The 25,999-nt window shown below is 34.1% G+C and overlaps 2 protein-coding genes across 2 annotated transcripts in view; both read right to left on the reverse strand.

The window, feature by feature from the left end:
* Positions 1-13,493, reverse strand: part of LOC115446299 — a 64,669-nt gene extending 51,176 nt beyond the window's left edge. Inside the window, exon 1 of the mRNA XM_030172907.2 lies at positions 12,901-13,493. Coding sequence (XP_030028767.1) covers positions 12,901-13,189 — 289 coding nt within the window. The 5' untranslated portion in view covers positions 13,190-13,493. The remainder of the gene's footprint in view (positions 1-12,900) is intronic.
* A 4,870-nt stretch (positions 13,494-18,363) lies between these two features.
* The window catches only part of LOC115445377, a 42,333-nt gene continuing 34,697 nt past the window's right edge, over positions 18,364-25,999 (reverse strand). Inside the window, exons 4-6 of the mRNA XM_037440761.1 lie at positions 20,709-20,907; positions 19,574-19,680; positions 18,364-18,838 (exon numbers count right to left, since the gene is read on the reverse strand). Of these exons, the coding sequence (XP_037296658.1) occupies positions 18,716-18,838; positions 19,574-19,680; positions 20,709-20,907 (429 nt within the window). The 3' untranslated portion in view covers positions 18,364-18,715. The remainder of the gene's footprint in view (positions 18,839-19,573; positions 19,681-20,708; positions 20,908-25,999) is intronic.

A 25,999-nucleotide genomic window follows, 5' to 3' on the forward strand; every position in this document is an offset into this window, starting at 1 on the left:
TATATGTCTTACATAATTAGTCGATGCAAAGTAAAATGAACTTGCATGAGTCATGCTAAAATGAGACTAATGGATACGCCCGATGGAAAGTAAAACTATTTTTTGTTATACATATATACCAGCGATGCATGTAGATACGCATGTATGATAATAAAGTTCAATTCATATTATCAAATCGTATAATCATATTTGATTAATTGGTAATCAATTACAATTAATATTGCACAAAATGTTTTATACTATTACATAAAAATTACAAATAAATTATTGCAATAATACGTGACAATGCTCTGGTATAAAGTTATCAAGATAAACCGCTTAACGTTGTCGGTTATTAAATATTTTTTCATAAACATGTACACGATTTCTGTTTAATTCACGTGTCTGGATACGTCGCTCGCGGTTCAGTGGGCTCTTGCAGGTGGCCCCAGCTAACGGTCACCGTACAATGTGACCATGCGACCGGTTGCAAGCGACAAAATACACAGAGGGGACTTTGCAGACATGGACATTTGTGCGTTAACCCGTCTTTAACGGTTAGTGATGTCATCTCAGTCATTACTGAGTTGAATAGAATTACCTTGTTGGTGTCATCTTCTTACTCGATTGGTTGTTAAGGGAACAGCGTTGCCCAACTGTATTCACTATTAACCCAGGTAGTAAGCGTGTTAAGGTAATTATTGTTTACGAATGAACGTAAACAATCACGCTTCGCGCCGCCGAAAAGTATGTTGAGAATGAACTGCGAAGGATATAAAACGGCACCCTTGCGAGCCGCGATTTCGAAGTCACCGTCGGCAAGTTTAAAATAACATTTTACAACGTGGTAACGGTTTACCTTTGCATAAGGCATGTCAAACATGGATCGAAACACCTCGCCTGTCTCGAATAATATAACGCTCATGCGATTCAAACACGTAAATCGGATAGGGTGGCTCACCCTTCTGGAGATTCGTTTTATAGCCTTTAATAATTTGGACGGTAAGCTGGCACTGATTGTCGCGGCAGCTGCTGCCACTAAACTGATTATCGGAGTGTATTAAGATTTTTTTAGTTGCCCAAGGTAAGTGTGAACGATAAGACTATATTTGGTTGACTAATGTTTACGTATAAGTTTACTATCCAAGGTTAATGTTCTTCGATGTTATAAAAGGAAAATCTATTAATAGTTAATTATGTTTTCTCCTTTTACGTTATAATAGATTACATGACACACCACGAAAGATTGTAACAGCATTTATCCAAAACGAATACAAACGTATATAGCCAATACTTTCTGACATTTTTTGTGGGAACATTCTGTGATTATGCACACCTTTATGTTTCTAATTTACGAGACAAACAACATTAACAAACAGTTAACACGTACGCCGGAATTCTAATTCACGCCCCCATTCATTCTGTGGGATTATCGAGTGGATATCCGCGGACAATGAATGAACTGACTCATGAAGTTATGTCCATAAACGATACATGTCTGAAGAGCCGAAACCTGTAATAGCATGTTGCATAGGGTTCGTTCACCGGAGTGGTCTTGTTCGTCGGTGGCCACGTTATATGAGCTCTCAGTGACATAACAGTCAGCCGAATGCTGCTTGCTAATAACGTCTCAAAAATATATTTTTGCTGCATCCTGTAAGAACGGGAATTGATTGACGTAATTCAATTACAGATAAATTAGTATAGTAGAATAGTTGCATTGGTCATTTTTTAAAATAAATATTGAGTATTTTTACATTTTTAAATGCAATAAACTATTTCACTCATCATTTCACGGACAATGTTCACCGAGCACTAATAATGCCTTAAATATATTATATCAGTTCACTTTGATGTGAGTTGTACTATAACTTACAAGTTCATAATTATAATCATTGCTCATCAATTCGGAAATCGACGTTTGTTTGCATTGTCCGTAGTTCAAGGGGAATTGCGATAAGAAATACGTCTAATTAATTATTTAATGGGGTTAAGACGGTGTTATGTGAACGTACGTTTAATTGAGCGCCGACAAACGAAACAATTACCCGACCGGTCGCAATTACGTGACCACACCGAATGCATTCGTGTTTGTTGTTACTGATTGACCGGCTGATAATTTTATTGATCATATTTTTGACTAGCTGTGGAATGCAACACACCATTTTATTATTTTATATCTGTATAGCTATAATAACGTACAGTCACGAATGCTAACTATAATTTATGATAATAAAAGTAAATGTTGGCTTAACACTACTTTTATAATAATACTTAAAATGCCTCTTCGAAACACACTCTAAACACTTATAAAAATAATCCTAACTGTATTTAACAATCAACTTTACGATGTACAGGTATTTAATAATTTCGAGTATATTTTAATCTAACAGCTAATTAAGAAAGGCCCATCTACCGGTACATAGATGTAACCATACCATCAAAGGGTTTATTTGCTCATCCTAATAATTTTAATCTAGAACGGAGACGTATATTTTTGAGTAATTACTTTTAGCAAATTGTATGCAAATAAATAAAACTTTCCGTCGCTATGTTGAAAGTTACTAAGTAAATAATCCGAAATAATTTAGATTGATAGAAGCCTGTCTGTTATAACTCTGTTTAACAAAATTTTACGCAACGAAGGATCCCTCACGATTTTATTAGCGCAATATTGAGTCACTGCAAAGTTTAACGGCCTTAGCACGCATCAGTAAAAATATTTCCTTCATTGTTTTAAAAAGCGGACCCTGGCGCGAGCGGCACTCACAATGCGGCTATTATCGCGTGGATGTGTGTTCCTTATCTATTCCATACGTCTGCAATCAACATTTTCACCTTTATTTTTACGCTGTCACCCGACAATACATGGTTATTATCTGTACCATGATTCACAGGTGAATTGTGCAGTTGAAAGCAATTTAGTTTGTTTTGAAATGGCGTTTCATCATGCACGCGTCCCTCTTCGTAATTGCATGTGTTAACTTTTGTAATATGACGATACAGAAACACAATTTAATTTTGTGAGTGGCACACGAAGCTGGAATTGTGTCTTTAGATCACGAACGCCATGCATCACAAAATATGATCACAGTGGAACGGGCAAGTCATGCTACATAATAAACGTGCCCGGCAACCATTTGAAAATTTCAATTCCATTTGTCCGATCTTGTCGAATAACAATGTAGGAACAAAATAGTACCTATCAACAATAATAGTTCCGATTTACATCTAAGTCTTTATTGGGAGTGAAAGTTCTGTTTCGATTTCATGAAACATGCAAAGTTCAAATTGGTACATAATTCATCTCCTATCTAATATTATGTCTAATTCAAAAATGTTGGTACACGCTTTCTATTTTTATCGCTGTACAAAAAACAAGAACTCTATCTTCTATAAACAAGTACAAGCTAATTAGACGCAGTTAGTAATAATAATCTAAGACAGTTGTGACATATTGTAACTGCGTTCTATTAACTCGCTAAGAACATCCGTTTGCAACAAACCGATCGATAGGAAGCCTCGTAGGTATAAGGAGGCTGGTCTTGCCCATATTGGCTGTGCCTCAGGTACTTCACAGAATGTGGTACACGGAGCGGAGTTGCGGACACATCAGCAATGCTAATGAGTTCGCAACGGTGTCGATAAGGTTCACATGATTGATTTCTTTTGGGGTCCTGCGAAACTCTCGTTAACAACTGAAATTACACCACGGGACTTGAATATACTTTAGTCTGCGCTTTTGAACGACAAAATGTTTTAATTACGACATTTGTTTGAACCTTAACAAAGATTCTACGTATTTCAAATTGCAGAGGGGATACAAACAAAGATCTTTTAATTAATCGATTAATATTAATTAAAGTCGTCGAGATTCGTTATTGATATACTGTATATTCGTCTTAAAGCCTGTGTCACAAGTTCTGAGTAAATGCTGCTAGTCATATAGATATATAAGCTGACCAAATAAAAAAGTCACTCTTATTTATACACCCAAATATATTAGTACTATCATCTAACGTATAAACGTTAGATGATTAATACGATAACTTTTAATTCATTTTATTTAAGTTGTGAAACTTGGCCTAAGACTTTAATTTGTTTTAATAATGTTCTCAATACTTCCGTGAGAATAAGAATATCGAGTTGTCGTGTAATCGATTAAAGTAATACTGTGTTAATGATGTGTACGGTTACTTTTACTTCACGTGTTTTGCATAATAATGACCAAGTAAACCTACTGGACTATATCGAACTAGGATTCTCATGCAATTTCCATTGCCGTTTTTCCAATCATTTTGTAACGGTTAGATTGAATAGCATTTTATGACGTAGACACAATATTTCGTATTGTGACCAGGCAAGCATTTACGAAACCATTAAATCTCCATAAATATCGGTAAAGAATCAAAACCAACTAACCGACGCAGATGTAAATGCGCAATATGCAGCATCAATAAATCTGGCGTCCACACCTACAGGATATTATGACTGAGAATAATTACGTTAATAGCTCCCTCTATCTGGTTTCCTTGTGCGATTGCATCTGATTCCCACGTCTTATTACGTCATGTGTTCTCTGATGGACCATTGGAAGAAACGGAGGGTACAAAACCATCGAGATATGAGGCATATGTTTAGTTTGTTTTAATATGCGGTGTAAATATTTATATAACCTTGATAATGATTCAAGTTTGTGTGGTAACTTGGAGGTAATTTATTTACGTTTTGTGAAAACTTTTGACTTTTGTTTATTTCAAGTAAGACAGGGTCCTAAACTCAACCGATAAGTTACCGATAATCACGGGCATTGTATTCTCGTTTTTAGTCTTTTAAACACGTTTTTCATGTCCAAGAAATAAATAAAACTAATTTATGTTTAAAAAAACTTAGTTTATAAGGAATAATAGGTACTCTAAACCAAAATATAAAGGAAGAACGTAATCGTCTCTGGTGCATGAATCACGTGCTAATAAGGTTAACGTAATCTGAAAGCAATCAGTTTATTGATTTGAAGAAGCACATTTCCATCGTAACTAAGTGTGTGGTTAGGAAGCTATAACGTTATTTGCAGAAGCCACAAAAGCGAAGCATTTTGTAGCGCGTGCGAGCGAACGCTGAGCGGCACGTGGCCGCGTGGCGCGACACGTTGAAAATTTGATTAGAGCTGTTGACAATTAATAACTGCATGTGACTTACTCTCGTTTGTTAAACAAACAAAGCCCCTAAAAAAAATAAACTTAAGTAATTTATTTTGATCCAAGTGTTTTACGTTTGGAAATTCGTAGAAGAGGCTCGATTTATTTTAACAGGTTGTTTCAGTCAAGAGTTTAACTTACGACTTCACGGTTCACAGCCAACGTTCAGGATCCATTAGGATAATGAAGCGATGGTAAATTATTAAAGATGAATGAGGTGTTGCAGGAATTTCTGGAATCATTACTGACAGGAAAAAATGTTTAATAGCATTCAGTATGTCAACGTCAAGAGACAACGAACGGAAATACCGTAAAATCGACAGGAAGCAGTTAATTTAACAAAGTCAAAAATCGTCTAGGTGTGTACGCTTTTTATAGCGGAATTGTAAAATTCACAAAAGCAGTTGTATAGCCTCCCTATATGCGAACAATTGATCTCGCCGGCAATGGATCACACGCTGCGTGTGCGCCGCGCTCACTATTGTGCCCAAAATATTCTGAATAATCCGAACTTCTCTTTGTTCAGTTAAAAAACAGGGACATTTCGCAAGGGACAATGGAGCGTAACATGTCGTGACCACGCAGAGAAATAAAACAGATTAAAAAGGGTGAAAACACCGAATATCTGTTACATACGAAGAGGTTGTAGGTAAAACGGGAATCGATTGAATTATATCCCCCACTTCCTTCCTTCCTCGAAATACAAAAAGTGGTTAGCACCGAACAAAGGGCAGGACTTCCGATCAGCTGCCGTGGCGCCCCTTACGTTTTACGGGCTTCATCTAATGCTAACTAGTTTGTTAAATTTAAACATTTTTTTTTTATCTTCGATAAGTCGTAGGACGACAGTAATTTTTAATTGAAAAGTTTATAAATTGCTGAAGTGAAAGGTCGCTGAGATTGTTATATTTCCGAGTGGAAGACAATTTAATGAATTATGAAGTGCCGGAAATATTATGAAGGCTTTTCGTAAAGCAGATATTTTACGTTTACCTTAAAATGTATATTATAATTATTACTATACTTAGTATACTTTTAATATCTTTTTTAGATATTTCTTATTGGGGATTCTAATTTTGATTTTTATCAAATCTGAATATGTATCGCATATCAGGGATTACACTATTGACACAATCTAGACAACTCAAGTTCGGAATATTTACATAAAATTCTTATGCAATAATATTTATTTATCGTTCACTTCCTCTAATGAAACTTAAATTCTTAAGGTATGATATTGTAAACAGTCTTACAAGCTTGGTATTCTCGGAATCTTAATCAACAAAATGCATCTACTGAAGAATTTCGTTCATTTTAAACTTTTAAATAAGGTATCCTCTTAAAAATCCATTGCTCGCTCGAGCGTAATTCAGTGTATGAATAATAAAGATTTTACCTGACAAGAAGATTGAAGAATTACGTAATATTTCTTTACCTAACCAAACTTCTGCGCACGTTTACAGTTGTTTTCCTGATATATCACCTCCGCTTCAGTGTTTTATGATACTTCCTCTGCATATTGTTTGTTGAAAGAAACTCCTACGAACGATAAACGTTTCATATGGTACAGAGTTTATAGCCCATATCCGAATCAATGGCTATCAAGCGTCTGAACACAATCGACAAGAAAATTCGATAACTGTATTAGTGATTACACCATATGCTGGTAACAGGAGGGGCGCGCAAAATTTACGGCCGCATCGATCTCATTGCATCACGGAACCTCGATGAACGCTAATTTAATCTTTCATGCCTCCTCAATCTTTTCGACTGCTCTTAATTAAAGTGTTCAGTGCAAACACGCTGTTCAAGAAAATTTAATAAAAATATCAGCACCGTCATCAACAGGATGTCCTTAATTAACTCGTTGTTATGCACGTTAAGATAGTTGTTGGACTGCTCGTAGATTCCAAACGAGTCAAGGATTACGAGTTTGAACACCTTTGAATTAGGAAGTTTAGTGATGTCGCTTGCGATGTTGAAACTATGAACGAGTCCGACACCGGTTGTTGGAGACACTGTGTGTATAATTAGCGTGGGCTTCTAAAGGTCATTGTCACAGCCACCATCCGATGGATAAAGATTTAAAATGAGCATAGCTATTGTTCTATGGAGCTTTTATTATTTACTACATAACTAGTTTTTTTTCCCGCAGATTTATTTGATTGAGCATTTTCGCTTATAATGAATTTTAATTATTTTCGTTAAACAATGATAAACAAGCGAGAACATGATTTTATTATATTGAAATACAATAGGAAGTTTTGAAATCATCCAAGTGAAGGCATGAACACAATGTTTCCTAACGCGAGTATAATCTTAACGAAACAGAGGATTGCAGCATAAAGCGGTGCGCAGTCGCACATCCTCCAATTACCTACATTCTAGTACATAGTTGCTCAAGAATGACTTGTGTGCAAATATTTGTCTTCGGGATACGAGATATCCGTGTGAACATTACCAGGCATATGTAACATTTAGACTGCAGGCGTGATGATACTACAATTTGCCTTTGTCAGAAATATTTATAGTTCATTTTAATGGCGACTTGAAGTTGACTGGATCGTTTGGTGCGTAAAAGTGGGTTCTATTCCTTAAGATTTATTTATTAGATTCGTCTACAAACTACAGTATGGTTTAGTTAAGTCAATTGATTTTCAGTATATTGGTAAGTCTTTACATTTTATTCAAATTAAATTGAAAAATATCCAACAATTACGGTACTGTCAGAAACTTGAATTTGAACTTTCACTAATTTCACGGTTATCACGAACTCTATTTGCTATAGTCAGACATTAATTTGCGAAATGTCCAACTATGTAAACTAGGCAGCTGGCTACCTGGAATACGTCTTTCTAAGAATGTAACAAAAAATCTGTCTATTCGTTCAAAAGTTCCCACAATGAGGACGAGTGCATCTCAAGTGTAGTTTTTGTCTCCCTTTCTATTATGAAAGTGTAGTAATAATAACTCAACCAACGTTTACAAGAGTGCTATAAAAACTCACCCTGCTCAAACATTTGACCTTTACACATACTTAAATGACATTTGGAAAGCTGGAACTACATTTTTGCTGGAACAGGACGCTAATTGCCCAAACCCTATCATTTTTAGCAATAAACCTGCTTGAAGGTATTAATTTTCGTAATTTATTCAGGCATAAAGCATTAGGCGGTGTACCGTTAGTTTTAAGGGGAGTTTCGAATTACGCGTCAAGGACTTGCTTAATACGGACCGACTGCAGTTATTCAATAGCCTGCAAGTAACACCGGCGAGGAAAGGCACTATTGGAGACGAAAGGTGACACCGAGACCTGTGATACTAGATCAATAGGTGAATAGGATTTGTATAGGGACAACTGGGCGTGGTTTATGAGTTCACTGATTATAAATTTATTTAGAATGAAGTGTTCTGCACAAAATGTTGGCTGGGTACAAGGAATATGTGGTCTCTACATACAATCACGAACACCGACTTACTTAATACGCCTCGTTTAAATGTATAAATGTTGTGACTTGTGACAAGGTAAGCAGAAGTGACTCGTTAGCTGAGTACAGAATAGGACGCAAGCGAACTTGCTGGAACCGTTTCTTGTCTGTAGTTTTCGCGATATAATCTCGCCATATGATGTTTTGTATTTTTTGGCATGCCGATGTTTCAAATTAGACCCGAGAGCAACGGCACAGCTAAGAATTTGGATCGTTGGGGCAATATAAATAGAAAATAAATACTTACCGTTTAAATTTGAGCTATAAAAGCTTATAGCTAAAATCCTATAATGTTTTAATCGTAATCATATTTAATTGGAAAGGTATTTTAGACATTTTATCTTAGTTGTAGAGGTTTCATAAACACTAAATAAGTTTGTTTATATTTGAAGCTTGATTTCGTTCATAGTTTGTTAAGTCGTAAACACTCATATTTAATTGCATTAGATCTCAACTTATAACGGACCAAGAAAACCACAACATAAAAAAAATATATAAAGACCGAATTAAGAGTCCGTGACAACAAAATAGACATGACTTTCACTGTCAAAATTAATGAAGCCTGTCTGTTGTGGCCCGCTTCTTTCTTTTGTTCTGGCCAGTAATTTTGTTTTAAAGATGGTGGAAAATTACTTAGCGTTCTCAGTAAAACACAGGTCCGTCACACCAAACAGGTGATATTTATACGAGACGCGTTTGTGAAATGCTGTGTATTATAATCCAGCGATCTAAGCACTTAATAGCCCTGGCAGTTTTATCAGCCAGTCTTAGAGTCTCAGTCATTTTAAGATAAAATCTCGTCCGGTATAGAAAGCTTGATGAATAAGTATAGAAATTGAATTCCAACCTTCAAGTGATAGCTTGCACAGGTTGGCAATTTACACCATTGTTTATTGATTAGTGACATTACCTGCATTAACAATTAACATTCTTTGAGATAATCTCAGCCATACTTGTTTGGAAACTTAATTTGTATGAAGCATCAGTTGCAATTTAATGATGCCATTCATGGGCGTAGTTAAATATCACAAGGATAATAGTTTTATTTTTTACATTTTTCAGGGGATGTAATTATGCCTTGATGAGTTTATGTGCTATTTTTATATAGATTACGTGTCATATCAATATTCTTTTAATTAAATTTAAGTATTATAATAGATTCGCATGTTAATCCCCTTTTCGTATAATATTGTCTTTCCTCATTAAATATTGTCTTGAGTCAATACTCAACATGTTTCATACAAAATAAATCAGAAGCCAATTGAATAATAAACATCAAACCAAACTACGCTAAGTTTTATGGGAGGAAAGAATAATAATCTAAATCTAATTTGCGCCAAATACCAAGTGGGCTCGACCTCGGCTACGCCCATGCCGGCACTCGATAAAAACGAAATCATTCTAGTTAGTTTATTTTAATGTATACTTTACACAACACTAATAAGTAGTTAAGTGGGTTTAAGGTTATAAATCAGAGTTATACTAAGGACTCCACATCTCTGCTTGATCATATCTTGTTATCGGGGATGCGGGCCATGCTCTACGGAAACGGTCTATATAATTTCCTTCGATACAATTTAAGAGTCGTGATTTATGTTGACACCATAGCTACCTATTATTACAGCTTAAGCTGGGGCGGGGCGGCATCCAAGAACGCGGGATCTTAGGATTACATTAGTCACATTAATTTGCCATTAAACATAGTTATTGGTCTGGCTTTAGGAATATCCTGCAGCTGCGTTGAAGATAGTGCGACTGAGAAGCCAATTTGAATTCCTGACAAGATTACTTAAACTTGTAATATTTTGTTCATTTGTATTCACCAATTCAAGCAACCAATTTTTTTGTCCTTAAAATTTTCAAACCATAAAATAAGTTGATGATAATGCTGATATTTTCTATTGCGTATCCTTTTCCGTGGCGATAAATACACGCATCGTGTATAGTAGATAAATCAGGCATGGGAAAGAGCTTCACAATTTTACGCTTTGTTTGCCGTTCTAAGACACCGTGACATCCGATATCTCACAGATGTAAAGGGGTTGCCATGGATAATGTCGAATGCCTTTCATATTTCCGATAATGTTATTCATATCACCTTACAATTCGAGTAATGAATATGATACAGAAATTATAGAGGCAAGGTATGCATGAGTTCGCAAGTTTAATTAAATCTTCCAGTGCATTGATTTCTTGCAAAGAAAATCGATAAGGAGTATATCGGCCAACGAACTTTAAGAGGTGAAGTGTATAGGTTTGATTAAAATGTATGACGTGTGCACAATGTACGAACACTTGTAATCTAATGTTCATAGAACAATGTAACTTGTAGGTGTTCAATCATAAGTTCGGTAGACTGACAAAGGTCAAGGAGTATTGCACCGAATTGAACTTAACAAGAGGATAGTTACATGCAAATTACAAAACGTTGAATAGTGTCGTTTGCAAGAAAGGAACTTCACAAACGAACGAAGTTTAAAAAAAGTTTCCTTAGAAATACAGTTTTACTTCACTGGAAATGGGCAAATACTTGGCAAAGGGACAAGCATACTTCGGTGAGATGACACTAAAACAACACTTAGTCGCTATCGCCCAGGTGAAAGGTTGCCGAATGAATTGCAGTGTTTACACGCGCAATAAACCCACCACGGATACTTACCAGCGTCATTTTGTTATACCTTTATTTCTTTTCTCAATTGCTCGCGAAATATTTCTCTTAAAGTTTCACGACTAGTCAGTAGTTAAGTTACCGTTGCTATTTAATCAGGAAGTCGTAGTCACTCCAAATGCGGCGGTTAATTAGATTTCGCGCGGGCTCAAATATTACTTTCGACGTTATTAATCTAGATAAAGTCGATCTATTTTTAGTATAATCGTTACAACACGTTGTGTGCAACACGCTTTATCTTTCTGCCGATCGCCGAAGGGAATAGTGTGCGAAATAAAAGAAACGAGAAATTCCAACGTTCAAGTGTTAAATACTTGAGCGAACAAAATCACCAGGCGGCGCTTGATCATTGGATACGTTGGAAATTATCTCGAAACGTTTTTATGGTTCGCATTGGAATCTGGGAGCTTTTTTTCCCATCGCGGGCCCGTTGGAACGTCCAAACAGGTTTTTAGATAGCGCGCGGTAATGCATCAACGTGGTACGTTTTTGTAAAGGCGGCATATTCAAGGAGGACGAGGTAATGAGGTTTCGGAATGGTCCTTTCAATGAGTTTAATTTACAAACTCACTATATCTTTTAATTATACCAATGGACGCAAGAAAGTTTGCATATTAAGGAACGGATAAGATTGACGAATCGAGACAAGTATTCATAAACGCCTTGTCATGTCGATCAGGAGCTTTCGAACGCAAATGGAAAATATTTTTTATTTATCTGTCTTGTGGTTGAATTAAACTGATTATTCGTTTTACAACATGCGGGGTTTTGTGAAAAGGCCGACGGGCGCGCTAAAAAAGTACGAAATGGAGTTATAGCGTAGATGCGATAAATAAAAAGCAATTAAACCGGTAAACTGGGGCATCAGGTGATTTTAAATTGTTGGTAAGGCGAGCCACGATAAAACATTTGTATAAATAATTTTATTACCTGATTATGTTATAGAAGTGGGTAAAGTACGCTTATATTAACATCTATATGCATAGGGAAAGGCGAGTAGGAAAGTACCTAGGTATTAAGTAGATAGGTTGTAGGCACTTAATACGTACCCATGTATTTGTTTCATTTGTTAAATTTGCTGCAATATCTGGAAAACGCTTAAACAAACAATTTGCTAAACACAATAAGTAGACCTACCTACATACCTTGGTGTCTAGGATATAGTAAAGTATCGATAAATATATTTATGGAGCTACGTACTTAATAATTATTATCTACCTATGTTATGTAGTTCGTACGTAATCTTCGGTATAAATGCCTACCTAGTTTTATATAGGTGCATATAAAATTCGCGCGTACCTATCTACTTCCAATCTTAAACAATGAGGCTACTCTAAATAAAGTAATCGAATCAGGAGTCCTTGGAGATAAATCGATTATTGTACGCATAAAATAAATTGACATAGATTGCCTAAATTCATTCAATAAGATCATTCAATTTACGAGCGACCTTTCCAGAGTTTATCTGTAGCACCCTAAATTCTTGGCTATTCGTTTCTGGAGTAATTATAGGTACAACGGTTATCTAAACAATTAATTTATATGGTTGTTTAATAAAAATACTTACGGACTGGCACCTTCTTCGGATCATACTTTTCGACTATCTCGTTAATTTTTTCGATTTTAGTTTGCGCCGTTTTCGACCGCTCTGTTATTTCCTGCAGTTGCGCCGTCAGCTCGCTGAATATATCCTCGGCTAGGAGCACGAGGGATGCGAGCTGTCTCAAGGCATTGCTGAGGGTGCAGTTTGTAACAGCTTGTAACTCCTCGTCCGTAATTTTGGGCTTCCCTTCTTCATCCCGTAAACTTGTCCGCGACAAAAACTTAGGTTCCACCACACGCTGCACGAAAGGCATCTCGATAACAGTCTCAATACACTTACACACCCATTCCCGCGCTGCGAATTAAACGTAATTCCGACATCCATTCAAAACACCAACACAAAAAACGTCAGGTAACCGCCACTTTGAATTAACTGACATCCTGACCGGTGAACTTTCACTTATTTATCGTTAATGTAACCCTGAGAAATTTTTGTTGCGTTTAAATATTATTCAAGTAAGTATTAGTTCATAGATTAATTTACAAAAGTTTCATAAAAACTTTTTACGTTCACGTAATCCCGCCATAATCGGAATACAACGCGCAATAACTCCCACTCACAGCTGCCAGACGAATGAATGAAGTTGAAAAGTAAATGCAGTGTTAGTGTGACCCAACTTGTGAAATTATTTCCCTGGTTTTAAATTCTATTGCTATGAAAATTTTATGATATGTAACCAAGCAATTCAACTTTAAATTCATATTTTATATTAACTTGATTAATAATTAAACAATTTTAGTATATTTTGTTAATACAACGGGCCGTGTTAAGCATACATATTTTTTTTAGTAATTTTTGATTTTGATTGTCTTATCGTTGGAATATATAGTATACAACTATTAGTAAACGTACAGATATAGTTACTTAGAAATAAATACTATAAACTTGGAATTTCCGAAAAATAAAATATGGCAACATTTAAATGTTGAATTTATTTTACAGCGCTATCTAGTGGTTGATTATGAAACCATATTACATTTTAGCTCTTAACAAAATCCTGAAAGTCATGTATTATCACTAGATGTCACTAGTAAATTTCATTACATTGAGGCACCGTTAAATAAGTAAACTCTATCAAGCAGAGATGGCGCTGATCGCAAATTACTATTTTCGCTAAAGCGTCCGTTAACTAAAGTGCTTTTAAATAACGATTTAATATTACGATTTATGATACGTAGTTTGTACCACAAAAGTATGTACATTGCATAATATGTCAAATATCTTTTCTCTACTAGGCAATCAATTAAAACTCAAATTTAGCACAAAAAATAATGTATTACATAGTTAACAAAGCATTTTAGACAAATATCAGCGATATCTTTCCAATACACACTTGTCTTATATATTCTATCTAAACATTTTTATATTAATATACTTAGCACATCGAATGACCGAAACGGATTATGTGAAATATATTTCAGAATTAATTTAGTTAAGTATATTCTTATGACGGCGGGTAAGTTAATAATATACATACCTACCTATGTAATACTATTTATGTATAAGAAATAAAACAACACAAATTAAAAGTTAAAGAGATTTAAATTTTGATCTTCTTTAGTTTACCACAGGGCTTAAATGAATGTTTTTGGTTGTAGTGTACTTAATAATTGGCAGAATAATAGTACTTGAATAAGAAGAAGTAAAGACAAGCACCATCAAGTTAAACGATAAAAATTAAGTTGAGGTTTAATTATATAGAATTTTAAAATAAATATCTTATATAATTAGTAAAAATAATGTATGTTCCCTATGGATTCTAAAACGGCTGGAGCGATTATACAATTTTTAGGTTATCTTCGGATTAGTCTAGCGCGCGATCCTATGAAGATTGGTAGCGATGGGACCACTGGAAGCCATCTGTCTGTAGAAAATTAGTGCTGTTCGCGTGAAACCATTGCGCCTCTCCTAGCTACGCCCGTAATAAGTAATTATAAACTTATTTATAATATAGGTATAAGCGAGCAGTGAAGTAGACGTCGTCAAGTTATTCAATGTAGATTTATAATTATTTTATAAATAAAAATGTACTTATATTTGATATTATTTTAAAGAATATAAACTTACGCAAGTACATAGGTAGGTATGCATTTGTAATCTCAATAGAAAAAATGATTTATTTGTTGACCTTGATATTATTTTACGTGGTTTTAGTTCATAAATTATTCCCTATCGTTTCGAACTTGTGGTTAGACTAATTTTGAAACTGTTTAGCTTTACTTTTAAAAATCAATTTTAATGAGATATGATTTTATTTAACCTTTATTTTACTGTATACCTTAAGCCAATGGCAGTATTGTATGTGTATTACCTATTATTATCTTATTTACGAATACATTGACGGCTAATATGCGACATTTATATAACATTAACTTTACCACTAATCCATGGATGATTACAATGTGTTACTTATCTTATCAGAAGATAATTTTAATTGGGATTGACTGGACTTGCTTAAACAATAGACGTAATTTTATTGATGTTAGATATTATAATTACACAAAATTAATTGCCTTTATAAGTTGACTTTATGCTTTGAATTCACAATTTAAATCAATAGCTAAATAAGACATGTTGAGAACTTATATGTACAGACGACAAAAATAACAAGTTTACGAATATCTAAGAATACAGTGGAAGGTAACTGGAAGAAAAATTTAACCGTTAGAAAAATAAACACAATTTGTCACCAATAGGTAATTATTTTCTTTCTTTTAACGTGATTTGTTTAAAATACGGTAAGTCCGGTCTATTATAAACCACTGGGTTCTAATCTAATGTAATAGCCTCACTATTTGCTTTCATATATTATTACATAGACACCTTGCTACATAAAGCCTTTGTTATACTAATAGTACAATTACCATTGGTATCTATAAATGTTGGTATAACGTTTTGGAGTTTCTAAATAGTTTTATAGATTTTTACGGCAGGTGTTAACTTAAGTACTAGTATGAAAATTATGGATCTGTTAGCATTTAATATATTGTAGCTAAAAGTATTTGAGAATATGATACCGTATTCATAAATAGGTAAAGTGCGTGTGGGCTGCGTGATCTACGTCATTTTAGAACTTTCTGGCTCATTCTAGAGTTTTGGTAAATCCCTTCTAAATCTCTATCTATCTTTACTTTAGGAAAATGGTGCTTCCATTTTATAAGCTATGGCCTGACATCAAAAAATTTTACCATGTCGTAATTGTACTCTAAGTATAACTTCTTATAATATATAAATATAAATTATATGTTAAACATTTATGCTATGTTTATTATTACTTTGGCAAAATTTTTAACCTACCTTACGTCATCTAAATAAAATATTTACGAAACATTTATTTGCCATACGTGTTATAAAATGAATACAGATTTTTGGTACACAAATACATTTCGTCTCAAATTGGTATTCTACAAAACATTAACAATGAAAGCTTTACCTCTATGTAGGTATATAAGCCTTAAATTACATATTATATAGACGATCAGAATAAAGCATTGTTCATACTATTAAGCAACACTACATTACATATATTTATTGTAACTGATATTTAATAACAAACCGCGGGAAATACAATGTAAATATTTTCCCACGTTCTAAAAACAAAAACGAATCATTTTAAGATCAAGTAATGTATGATCCATAAAATAGACCCAAATTTATTAGTAAAGTTTAAGTAAAATCATTTATTTATTCAGGTGAAAGTAAAAAATAATTTTGATAGAACTGTACAAATAAAATAATTCATATTTTACCATCACACCTGTAAGAAATACTTGATATGAACACATACAATGGTGTGATTTTCATTTACAATACCAGCTATCATTAACACTTAGACTACACGCAGAACAAATCGCTAATACCGATATGATTGATTACAGACAGATATGAAGATACAATTTTCAATAGAAGCTCTTCGTTGATATGCTACAGCGTAAGGATTTTTTGCATATATCGAAGTTTTAAAACAATCATATAATATATATTTTTAACAGGCACGGCTAAGTGTCACCACTACTTCTGATGGAAGTGGAGTGGGGCCCAATAGAATATCGACGAGAAATGGTTACCCCTCGGCAGCCGACACAATTATGCCGGCCTTATGGAAAGTAATATATGTGCACTAAGCTAAGTTTAGATTAGTATTTGCAGGCAATAAATGTAGATCTATACAGAGCAATAGGGGACCGGCCTATAGTTGATTTTGTCCATTATTCTATATATAATGGTTAATAATACGAAAAATAAGCACTCCTGCGAAAACTACATAACAATTGGTTAAAAAATGAGCGAGTAATTCATATTTAAAATATTGTAACGTGCAGAAGTGGGCGCGATGTGGGGATATCGCTTCATCTCTTTTTTTCGCACGCGTCGTAATTCCGGATGACGTCACATGTGGATATTTCGTCTCTTTTCTGTTTCTTGTTAATTACCCCTTCCACCGAAATTCAAAGACTTATAACTTGTTGATTTTTTACCGGATTTTAATAATTCCTTCTGTGTTATAATTTATATTATGTAAATATTTGATAATAGTAAAGAACAAAAATGAGTCCGGTACCCTATTTGTCGCAAGTCGTGCAATCTTTAAAAACTTGCAAATCTCAACTTTCCGTTATTGTATACACGGTAAAAATTGTTTGCAAAAGTTGATTTTTGCAAGTTTTGTTTGTTTATGTAAACTTCGCTTTAGAAATTTGCATTTGTGCGATAACAGCGTCACTTATTTTAAAACAAAATAAAAATACCTATAGATAGATTATAATCGTCCTACTTGGATGGATATACATGTTCTTGATATGTCAGAACCTAAACAATTGTATCTACTAGTTTAATGTAGTGGAAAGTTGAATTTTACAATGATATAATGATGATTAGAAAATGGTATCTACTTACTAATGCAAAACATAAATAATGAAGCTAATGACAGTAGAATGAATTAATATCTATCAGAAACAGTATAGTATGTGTACAATATGTTTTAACACTAGAAACCCGCATTGCATCCAGTTGTATCTGAGCGCTCTAAATTGGTAATATCAAACAGTTTATTTTCACTACTTTGGGTTTCAGTGTTAATACAAATACATAAAAACGTTATACAGACAGAATAAAACAGAATATTAAGGTAAACAAGTAATAACAAGGGACGAGTACATCACACGCATATAACATTAATCTAAACTTACACTAAACAAATGTCCATTGAACAAAACAGCGCAAATTAAACGAGTACTCGTCACTAACCGACGCTAGCCTGCGACCACAACAACCGTCTCTCTTGTACCGACTTCAAATGGACAGAGCGGAACGAATAAAACTATCTTTTATAATTAAATATGTTCTTTTACGTTTCGTAATATTTGCAAATACGAATTTTTAACATGTTTAAACAAAAAGATCTTAATTATGTTTAAAAAAGCTTTTGATAAATTAAAGTTCATAATACAAAATATAAAACTAAATCTTTGGTAAACATCCTACTCCTGACTCAAGACTTAATTGTTAAACGAGATTCAAAGGTTATTAAATTCCAGATTAACATATAATTGTTGATAGTAAATACTTACAAAATATTTGAATATTCACGAATAGTTGGCCAAAACGTTTTAGAATATACATTTCCTAATCCAAACCTACCGCCTGCAGACAATAAGAGTACAAATGAAATGGTACAAGGAGAGATACCGTCACACATCCGATCTCTAGCCACCTAGCGACGACGACACGACCGTTGCCGGTCGGTGAAGGAGTGCCTCATTTATTTGCGCACCCCGCGCTATGGGTCCACCTCGTGGCACACCTCCATGTAGTCGGGGTCATGCATGATGTCCTTGATCATGTCCTTCAGCATCGTGTACCGCGGGAACATCGGATACACCTTCGAGCTCACGTACTCTGACTGTAAGAGGAGAGTGAGAAAAATAAATATAAGGTTAATTTGTATGTTATATGACCTCTCTCCAATTAATATAGAGTTGTTTGGGAAAAGCGCCATCTTTTAAATTTAAGTTTTAGTAAAATGCGAAGCCACGCCGCGAGAAGCTCAATTCTCGATTTATTATAGTTACTGGTTAAGTTTATGATTCGCGCGTGTTTCTAAAACTTATCTTTGACATCCTTATTTCTGTATGTAATTACTATTGATGCTTGAAATATTATAAGAATAAGGGTCTGTTCCCCAAGTCTCAAGTTAATAATATTTGACAGTTACGTAAGTTTGACAGTTATTTACATTTTTATACTATTTATTTAGGAGCAAAGATAGAGTGTAACTTTTGTAGTTGGTTGGTTGTATATTAGTATGATGAGTAGAATGCTACTATTTTACAACTTTTAAGTGAATGTTCTCAAAGTATTTAATTCTAATAATTATATTTCATCTGTATTTTAAACATATCGGAAATATTTAAAATTATATTACAGGTAGTCTCGTTACATAGATCAAGTTTATATGATATTTGTTACTTAACGAGCTAAAAGTTGCTCGAAGTTAAGCCATCAACGCCAACGGTCATCGAGGGACCTACATAACCAAGATATTAAACATGGAATAATTATCTACTTACAACTGTGAAACCTTAAAGCCTATTATATGATAAATACGTGTGACAGTCTGTATATATTTAATACAAACCTTCAACTCTCGAATGAGATTCCTCAGTCCTGTATACTTCTTCAGTAAGCGATACAAATCATTTGTCATTTGCGTGTTCTCCGTTTCTATCTGGGATGTTGTCATATCTGTGAATGTATGAAATGAATATCGCTTGTTATTTACCATAATCATTTTTTTATCACTTTATTAATACAGAAGTAATGAAGAAAATAATATATCTTTTAATGATTATTGTTTATTATACGATTCAGTACGCAACACATACTAGCAAACAGCAAAAACAAAGTAGCATGTATCTAATTATAATTAAAATAAAGCTAGAAAAAAATAAATAAAATCCTCACTGCTGTCGGTGATGGGGCTCAACGTTTTATTGTTTGTGCTTAATTCCTATTTGGGACAGGCTCTGTCTCCAAACCACTTAATTCGGATTCGAGATCCACGCAATTAATTGAACGAATGAAATTGATTAAAGGCGAAATTTAAATGAAAATAATACTTGGATTTCAATTACATTGATCTGGAATGTGGACAGTGTGGGGAAATAAATAAATTATAAAAACTTAGAGTTGAGATTTAAATTGTTTTATGTTATATTCGAGGTTGTGTCAATTAAAATGTATAAGTATTAAACACCTATAACTTTTTTATCTTTCGCTGTCTTTTCCCGAATTGGATAGAAGAACAAAAAACTTTCGGATCAGCGACAAAGCCGAAACGTAATTAGAAACAATTGCTTCTACTGACCATTATTACTAGGTCCTCTCCAACAAATGTTAGGGATTTGAATTCGGGATCAAATTGCTTCTGTTGTTAGTACAAATGTTGGTAAAACTAAACTACAGAAGACGAATGAGTGATCTTGTATGTCGTTTCGCTAAAATGACATCTAAAATTCTTCACTCACATATTCTTACACATGAAAACAATAGATAGGAAAGTTTGCGATACAAGATAAAGAACTACGATTGGTAATAACCATTTGTTGTGTCAAGATAAGTTTTTACGATTTTGTAAGGGAAACTCGCATTTAAGAACATTCTACAGAAAGTGTGATAAATTTATATCGGAATATAGTATATTCCGTGTTGAATATGTTCCATAAAAAATACATGCTTGCAAGAAACCAACAAATATAATAATAATGAATAACCGTTCAGTCTTTCTATCCGTTCCCTTCGATCGGCTGCTTCTTCAGCTAGCTTCGACGAAGTCTTAACGCCTTCTCCAGATTTCTGAGTCTTCTCCATGATAGCACAGGCGCGAAGCACAAACGCTGGTACAGTTTCTGCTTTCTCTTGGCGAGGTATCTCTACCAGCGACCAGTATTGAGTTTCCAGGCGGATTACATCCTGAAATCATTTTATGAATGTTATTATTCAATAAACTGCATAGTTTATAATTTTTACGGAGATTTATGAAAGGAAGTATCTTTATCATTTCTAAGTAACAATATAATCCCAAATTTACATATTTATATCAAAATGAAGGTTGACGAATTATTGAATAGTTAGTAGGTAGAAATATTGGTTAAATAATCTAGACTAAATAATGTTTTAAGAAACCCCTAATTGTAAAAATCGTTGTTTCCAGGTCACCTGGACAGACGAATAAACAGCGAGTCTTAGGAAATAAACGCAATAGGCAAGTTATTTTTTTTTATAGTGTCACGGCAGTATGCCAGCTGTACCTGATGATAAGTGGAGACGGGTCCAATAGAATGTCGACTGACAATGGATGATTACCCCTCGGCAGTCGACACAATTATGCCAGCCTGTCGGAACCGGATATACGCAGGCTGATCCCGGAACGCGACACACTTACATGGGCCACTATAGCGGGTTTATACAGACACTGTGTGTGTTAAAATGAACATGTGCTCATATATACAAATTATTTTAAACCATTTTACTACAAAAATGAAGTCTAAATAAACATCACGTGTTAAAACTACAGTTAAGCCTGTAATAGCAAAAGTTTTAAAGCAAGCCTCGCAACCAGAGGACACAACTAGTTCGTTGTTATGAACAACTCAACTGAAAGTGTTTTTCTTTGTGTTGAACAACGCTTGTTAGTGGACGCTCGCTCATTGAATAACTTTTACTGAAGGATGCACTTTGTTAGCTTTTTACGTCTGTTTTCGCAGAATTTCTTCATTGTTTGAAACCTTTACATTTGTTTAAGTAATTGTACTATCTGCACCGAAGTTAACAAGGTGCAAAGATTTGTTATGGTTGCCATTTTTTTTTTAACAAAAACAAGGCATTTCTTACAAAGATATTTTTATGATATCAATAGACATAATAATTACAATGTTACTACTAGAGAAATAGATTCTCAATGTGAATAGTTGCATTAGATAAATGTCAAAAAAAGGAATGCCACCTGGAACCAAGTCTTATTGTATGTCTTCAAGTTCATCTTTTCTTATCAAACGTTTTGTCCTAAAATGGTAGACACAATGAAATTAATTAAAACTGTTTAGGTTCTATGTCGCATGTAATTACAGCTAAGACCGTATACTTAGGCTCCACTGGTAATACAAGACAGTCATTGCCTAAAATAGACGTTTAAAGCCTTCACGTTTTTGTTCGATCCATTGTTATTTAACCTTCATATTTCATTTGTTATGTTTTAATAATAGTATATGCTTGGTTGGAATATTTGTGATGCTTTATTAATAGATCTTACGATTGTTTTATCAAAATTAAAGTGTAAGATCGACAAAACGAGCATGTAACACTAAATACTAATGAAGTAAGAAGAATTGCCTATAAGAATTGAAAAAAAAATTAAAGAATTGTCACACCTGCGCTGGGTCTGCACATATCTCCAAACGATTATTCCAACAACTACCAGCCAGCAGACAATGCAATCATGTCCTAAAGTGGATAAGTTCCACTGGACCGGTGCCAGTTCCAACCGATAAAGACTGTTTCTCGCTTTGCTACCACTTGTCTTAATAAAACTGGTGTTCCCACTATCGGCAAATGTTCCTTTTTGAATTGCACTTCCAAATTTGAAAATCTTGATGAAATATATCCATTGTTTCCTTTTGTAGGCCATTGGAGAAGTGAGAACTAGTAAATTAGTTAGTGAGGCTAGTGAGGTTTTCTTACCAGTTGAAGTAGACTGTAATTTGATTTGTTGAAACGTTAACTTTTATATAAATGAAGGCCGGCAGACAAGTACCTAGTGTTATGGCGTGACTGAATATCTAGAATATTCGAAAGATCAGTATTGCAGACCTTAAAGTGAGGAATAGTAGGCATTGGGAAGAAAATGATCTTTGATGATGGATGGTCAATTGAGTCTCTTAAGTTACTACACGAAGGAAACTCTTAGATTATGGCGTTCAAAGAAGTAACACATTTCAAAATAACAAGGATTATATTTAGAATACTTATTGAAATAATACTGTAAATGGTAAGCAGAAAACCGAAACATTGAATGGGTATAGACAATAAAGTAACAAACTTGACGATCTGCGGTGGAGGTAACAAAACGAATATCGAAGGAAACTTTTTATAACACAGAGTTCAGTGTTTAGCAGACTGTAAAACCGAAAGACGGGGTGAAAAGGAATACATTTTATTTCCCGTTGATCGCACTCGAATTATTTGTAGACGATATACCTTACTCTGTAGATGTAAGGTAGTCAAAAAAGTTTTATTATATTTGAATATTTTTCATGATTATTAATTTATGCAAAAGTGACTACAAAATTTGTATATTTTTAAACTGGTACTGACCAGAGCCATATCAATGGGTTTGGCAATTATAATATCTTTGTTTTTTGATGGCATAATTTATACACAGTGTCAAATTGTTAATCCCACAATATGGCTCTGAAAAAGATGGTCTAACCCCGCATAAACTGGTAGCAATTTTTTCCTACCTCTTGCCCTGTCTTACCATTTGTTTACATTTCTCTTAAAGTGGCTCGTTTAATTACACTTTAATAATCATGTCTTGTATTTGTAATACGATTTAAGGATAATTTTGACCCAACGTAAACACACTCACATACATATTACAATTGGTGTATCATAAATGTTTGCACCTCGGTGGCTTAGTTTTAATGCGTGCGCGGTACGAATACGATTACGGCGCTAAAGTCCTGGGTTCATATTCCGGGTCCGACTAAAATAAATATGCCTAGGTTTCTCTATAAATACACTGATCTTCGTTAAGATCGGCCGCCATGGCCGAATTTCAGTTAGGAAGGAATCAAGGTGTATCAACAAAACAGAATTCCAGTGTTCTGTAACTATGTATATTAATATAGTGTATAAATATATAACAAGGTATGCGAAGCTGTTATCACGTTTACAATACCTTACTCTTGGCGTTCTACGCTTTTATAGACTTAGTACATTCATTTCCAGACAATATGACGGTTATATCCTCAATAAAAGCAAAAAGGAAGCTTTTCCACTTCCCGAGACATTTAACTATAAGAAAAGCGAGGAAAACGTCGTCGGTTTAACATTTTTTAAGCCTGGGGTTTACTCATTTACTTCTTATTTCCGTTGGTAATTCAAGTAAGGAATTAGAAATATATTTTGGAATAATATATTTGAGTGATGAAGTTTATAATACCTTATTTAATTCATCATTTCAATACTATAATAATAACGATGACGCTAAAATTGTTATTAAAAATTTGTAGTAGTGTTTGTGATTTGTATCACAAGTTTCGTGTATCATTGTAGTCTTATAATTATTTTATACATACATAAACTCATTTTATTCAAGTATATAGTGAGAGGATAAATTTTTAATTTGCTTGTTTAATGTCATTAAAAAAGACGACAAATTTAATACTGTATTAACACGTGCTTAATGACCGCAAATGGTAAAACAAGTAAACAAATAACAAAAGAGAAACTATTAATTAAGTAGCACATTAAAAGTTTAGGACTAAAAACGCACAACATAATGGAAATTAAGAGGAAAACTGGGCTCTTCTCGCTGTGGAGTAAGTTAGTTTTAATAATGTGTCTTAAATTGGAACGCATCTGTAGCTTGGCCTTTTGCCGAGTTACCTTCGAACACATTTATAAGGAGAGGCGATAGCCTAGTTGGGTGTGAAACATCGTGTGGAACGGACTACTGAGATGAACGTCTGCAAGTTCAAAATTCAAGGGCACACATCTCTGGCTTTTCTAAAATTATCTGTGTATTCTTTGTGAATTATTGTTTGCTTTAACGGCGAAGGAAAACATTATGAGGACATTGAGAAATTTTCTATAGGAATTTTGAAGGTGTGTGAAGTCTATCAATCCACATTAGGCCAGCGTGGTGGACTTAGGCCATCCTAATCCTACAGTAGTACAGGAGTCCTATGCCCAGTAGTGGGACGGTATATAATACAGGTCTGATATTATATATTTCACGTTTTCATTCGGTATTTTGTGATGTCATCGGTTTGTCTTATTCTACCCGTAAGATTTGAAAAGCCAAGACCAGCAAGCATTGTACGATGTTGCGTTTACTCATAAACAAAGCTACACTCAGAGCTTTGAATAAATTAACGCGTCAACTAGCTGCCTGCATGCCGCTACACTACTTTTATCTTGTGACATAAAATAAGCCCGAATACCTAATAATTAAGATTCTATTTTAGGGAATGTTTTTTCGAAAATCCTTTCGCTGTTCAAGATGCTATTTAAATTATATGCTTCTAGAATTATTAGTTCGTGTTATATTTTGTCTGCAACTTATTTTTATTATAATATGTTCTTTATACTTAACGAATTTTGCTCTGAAAACGTAGGTAGCGAACGCATAAGTTACCTAAACCTTTTCAGAAATACTTACACGTAAAACGTTCACGGTTTGTTAATACAGTAACCTACATCAACGTGGCTTGAGGAAAAACGCCCATCCGCCAACAAATTGCATATTTATGAGAGCATTCCGCGATAGTGTTACAACGTTATGACCGCGGAGATTGCACTTCTGGGCTGTGCGCGCTTAGTGCATGTTCTTTTGTATTTTTAATGTTTATGAATAAATTTATTGTTTGCGTGTTGGGTTTAGATTGTCTGTCAAAATATTTATTGGGAGGATAATATCTTTTTACGTTCAACTGAATAGTAAAATAAGCGACTTGCCAGATGATATGAATCATATTTACAAATCTTTATTCTTTACATATCACACGCACTACACGCCGTCCTGAATTTGATGTTATATCTCATAAAATCCAATTATATATTATGTGTCCATATATATATATATATATATATATATTTATTAATACAAGATATATTAGTCTAATTCAGAATACAAATAGCGTAAACTTGTCATTGTACTTTACTTATCATTAATGTTGCGCTTGATTATCTTATTTTAGGTAAAACTGCACTTGACTGAATCCTGAGGTATAGAACATAAAAAATACACATCGAATTAAAAACCTTCACCTTTTTGGAAGTC

This window comes from Manduca sexta, chromosome 20 (genome assembly GCF_014839805.1).
Source record: "Manduca sexta isolate Smith_Timp_Sample1 chromosome 20, JHU_Msex_v1.0, whole genome shotgun sequence".
NCBI lineage: Eukaryota > Metazoa > Arthropoda > Insecta > Lepidoptera > Sphingidae > Manduca > Manduca sexta.